At 45.2% G+C, this 2,985-nt stretch overlaps 1 protein-coding gene and 1 non-coding gene across 2 annotated transcripts; one reads left to right on the top strand and one right to left on the bottom strand.

Moving 5' to 3' along the window:
- LOC109200088 (uncharacterized) lies at positions 1–2,630 on the top strand. Its single transcript, XM_019355493.2, has 2 exons — positions 1–1,731; positions 1,976–2,630. The coding sequence occupies exon 1, from the start codon at positions 421–423 to the stop codon at positions 1,471–1,473; it is 1,053 nt and encodes a 350-aa protein (XP_019211038.1). The 5' UTR covers positions 1–420; the 3' UTR covers positions 1,474–1,731; positions 1,976–2,630.
- trnaa-agc (transfer RNA alanine (anticodon AGC)) lies at positions 2,628–2,700 on the bottom strand. Its single transcript has one exon. It is a non-coding gene; the product is annotated as a tRNA-Ala (tRNA).
- Between the last annotated feature and the right edge of the window lie 285 nt (positions 2,701–2,985).

Raw genomic sequence — 2,985 nt, 5'->3', positions numbered from 1 at the left:
CTGAGTCTTGTCCTGTGGAGGTGGATCCAAGGCGCAAGCTCTTAGGAACAACTCTGCTTTGTCTGCATCTTAGGTTGAAACGAAGGTGGTTCCTATAATCCGCCAGTTTCCTTGATTCCCTTTCATACTCCCGTACCAGTTGAAGGGTGTTCCTCCCAAAATGTACGGCAATATGTCTGTGAAGGTTCTCAGTCATCCAGGTCATCATAGTCAAAGGAGTTTGCAAACTCCTTTGTCCTCAGAGTTGGTGGTCGGATAAGATATGGAGAGGTTCCTCACGAGGAAAAGAACCCTAAGATCATTCCTTGTAAGCACCATATTGCACCATTGCTGGTCAGACATTTCCATGAACAAACCCTGCACCAGGGACGCCACTTCACAGAGGGTGCCATCCGTGCAGCAGGCTACTGGATAATAGGTATGAAGAGATTGGTGAGCACTGTCATCCACCATTGTGCCACATGTCGAAAGCTCCGCGGCCTCCCTGAACAACAAAAGATGGCTGACCTGCCATCAGATTGCCTCTCTATGGAATCCCCATTTACCTACGTTGGACTGGACGTGTTTGGCCCGTGGAGTGTTGTTGCACGGCGTACAAGAGGTGGTCTCGCCCATAGTAAGAGATGGGCAGTTATATTCACTTGTATGGCCGTTAGAGCAGTCCACATAGAGGTCATAGACTCTCTGGACACCTCATGCTTCATCAATGCCCTCAGGAGGTTTCTAGCTATTCGAGGTCCTGTGAAACAAATACGTTCGGACAGAGGCACAAACTTCGTGGGTGCGTCAGCTGAACTAAAGATTCCATCCAATATTGACTCCACGTCTGTTGAGAAGTACCTAGCAGGAAAAGGCTGTGCATGGGTCTTTAACCCTCCACATGCGTCTCACATGGGTGGCGCATGGGAGAGGATGATAGGAATAGCCAAAAGAATCCTCGATTCAATGTTCCTGCAACTTGAGACATCAAACTTGACGCATGAGATCCTTACCACGCTGATGGCAGAAGTGGTAGCAATTATCAATGCCAGGCCTCTCTTACCAGTATCTACTGATCCAAGTGACCCAGTTCTACTCACCCCAGCCACTCTCTTAACTCAGAAGATGGGTACGCCATCAGCTCCACCTGAAGACTCCAATGTCAAAGATATGTGTAAACAACAATGGCATCAGGTGCAGCATCTGGCCCAGACTTTCTGGAGCAAATGGAGACGGCAGTATCTTTCTTCACTGCAGCCAAGAAGAAAGTGGCAGGACAGTCAACCCAATCTGGAGCCTGGGAGCATTGTACTTCTCAGAGATCAGCAGCTCAAGAGAAATGAATGGCCTCTTGGGGTAATCACCCAAGTCTTCCCTAGCCAGGACAATAAGGTCCACACAGCGGAGGTGAAGGTATCCAGGCAAGACGGGACAAAAGTATTTTTGAGACCTGTGTTGGAGCTCATTCTTCTGTTACATCCAGACAAAGACTGAACTGTTACTCTATATGTATATACATATATAACCATGTATAACTGTTCTGTATTGTATGTTAATTGTGGCATTCTATCATGCCAGGCGGGGAGTGTGCTGATAGTGTTAGTGCAGCTGTCCCTTTAATAGTTCTGATACCTGGTGACATCACAGGAAGCAGGAAGTAATAAGGTTTAGTGAAGTTTGCACATGGCCAAGGAGACTGCCATGAATCCACATGCATCTGCCCTCAATCCTTCGTCTTTTGGAGCATCGTCTGTATGTATATTGTTTATTTGATACTTATCTGTAGTTCTGTGGTTGTATTTTATGACAGGAGGGAAGTTTAATGTGTAACTTTGATACGTTGTTGAAGCCACATGTTTAGAGCACGGCTATGCTTATTCTTGCAGCTAAAGTGCTACGATATGTTGATTTAGATTATTGTAGATTGCAGGTACAGTGTATATGTAAGATTTAAAGAATATACTTTGTAATTGTAATATTGTTATGTTTGTTTCAGTTTCACACTTTCTACGTCATTAAACCTGTGGACAAAGAGTAATGGTCTTCAGAGTCTTGATGGAAGAAAAGTGTTGAACCTTGCTGCCGGTCCCTCTTCTGTGCAGTGTGAAGAGGGAAAGACAGTACATTGTTGTTTAGAGATGCTATTTCCCCACTTTTAGAAGCTCAGACTCCTCCCAACCAAGATGTAACTCTTTTCATTTAGTCTTTATTGTGGCCCATGAAACAGTCGGTACCAACAGCATTTAAGGGCTAATGCAAATTGACATCAATGGAAGTGGAAAGTTCAGCAGGTGATGTACTAACAATGTGCTAATTTCTGAAGAGACACAGGCAGTTAAAAAGAAAAAGAAAAGAAGCAGGCAGTAAATCTAGTTTAGGGTAAGTCTTTGTTTAATAGTGACCATTTCACTCCATTGTTTTAGGGTGATAAGTGCCAATGTAGGGAGTATAAGCGCCAATGTAGGGAGTATAAGCACAGTGCTGAGTCTAGACACATGGGGGGCATTGCATGTGGACCTTGAACTGGGACTGCTGCTCCTTCCAGTGTAACCTTACTTAACCAGGGGTAGCTGAACACAGAGCTTGAAGGAATTTGTTTACTGTGGAAGGGAAATGTTTTTGTGTTGATGCTTAAAGGAAAAGTCTTTTGGAGGATGCGGGCATCGATCCCGCTACCTCTCGCATGCTAAGCGAGCGCTCTGCCATTTGAGCTAATCCCCCACGGATGCATCGGTTTGATCACACGAATGCTACTCTCTCCTTGAAATGCCTAAGGAAACAACTGACTGTGGCCTACTGAAAGGAGGAACTATCCCAGTATAATTTCCAGAAGCACGTGTGTCCGTTCTCTGCACTGCGCATCTGCAGCTCTACAACGCCACAGCATGTGTGATCAGTTAAAGGTCACTACAGTTGACTCGTCTTAGAGTACTGCACCTCTAGTTATTAAGTTAAGCATGTAAACAGGGTGACCCAAGGTCTCACAGTGGTTTGATCCGAAACCTC

This window comes from Oreochromis niloticus, linkage group LG2, assembly GCF_001858045.2.
Source record: "Oreochromis niloticus isolate F11D_XX linkage group LG2, O_niloticus_UMD_NMBU, whole genome shotgun sequence".
Taxonomy (NCBI): domain Eukaryota; kingdom Metazoa; phylum Chordata; class Actinopteri; order Cichliformes; family Cichlidae; genus Oreochromis; species Oreochromis niloticus.
Note: the sequence above shows the minus strand (reverse complement) of the source record. Positions and strands in the feature narration are given on the sequence as shown.

Bases quoted from the DNA above. Each gene is read 5' to 3' on its own strand.
- LOC109200088 (XM_019355493.2), top strand. From the start codon at position 421: ATGAAGAGATTGGTGAGCACTGTCATCCACCATTGTGCCACATGTCGA.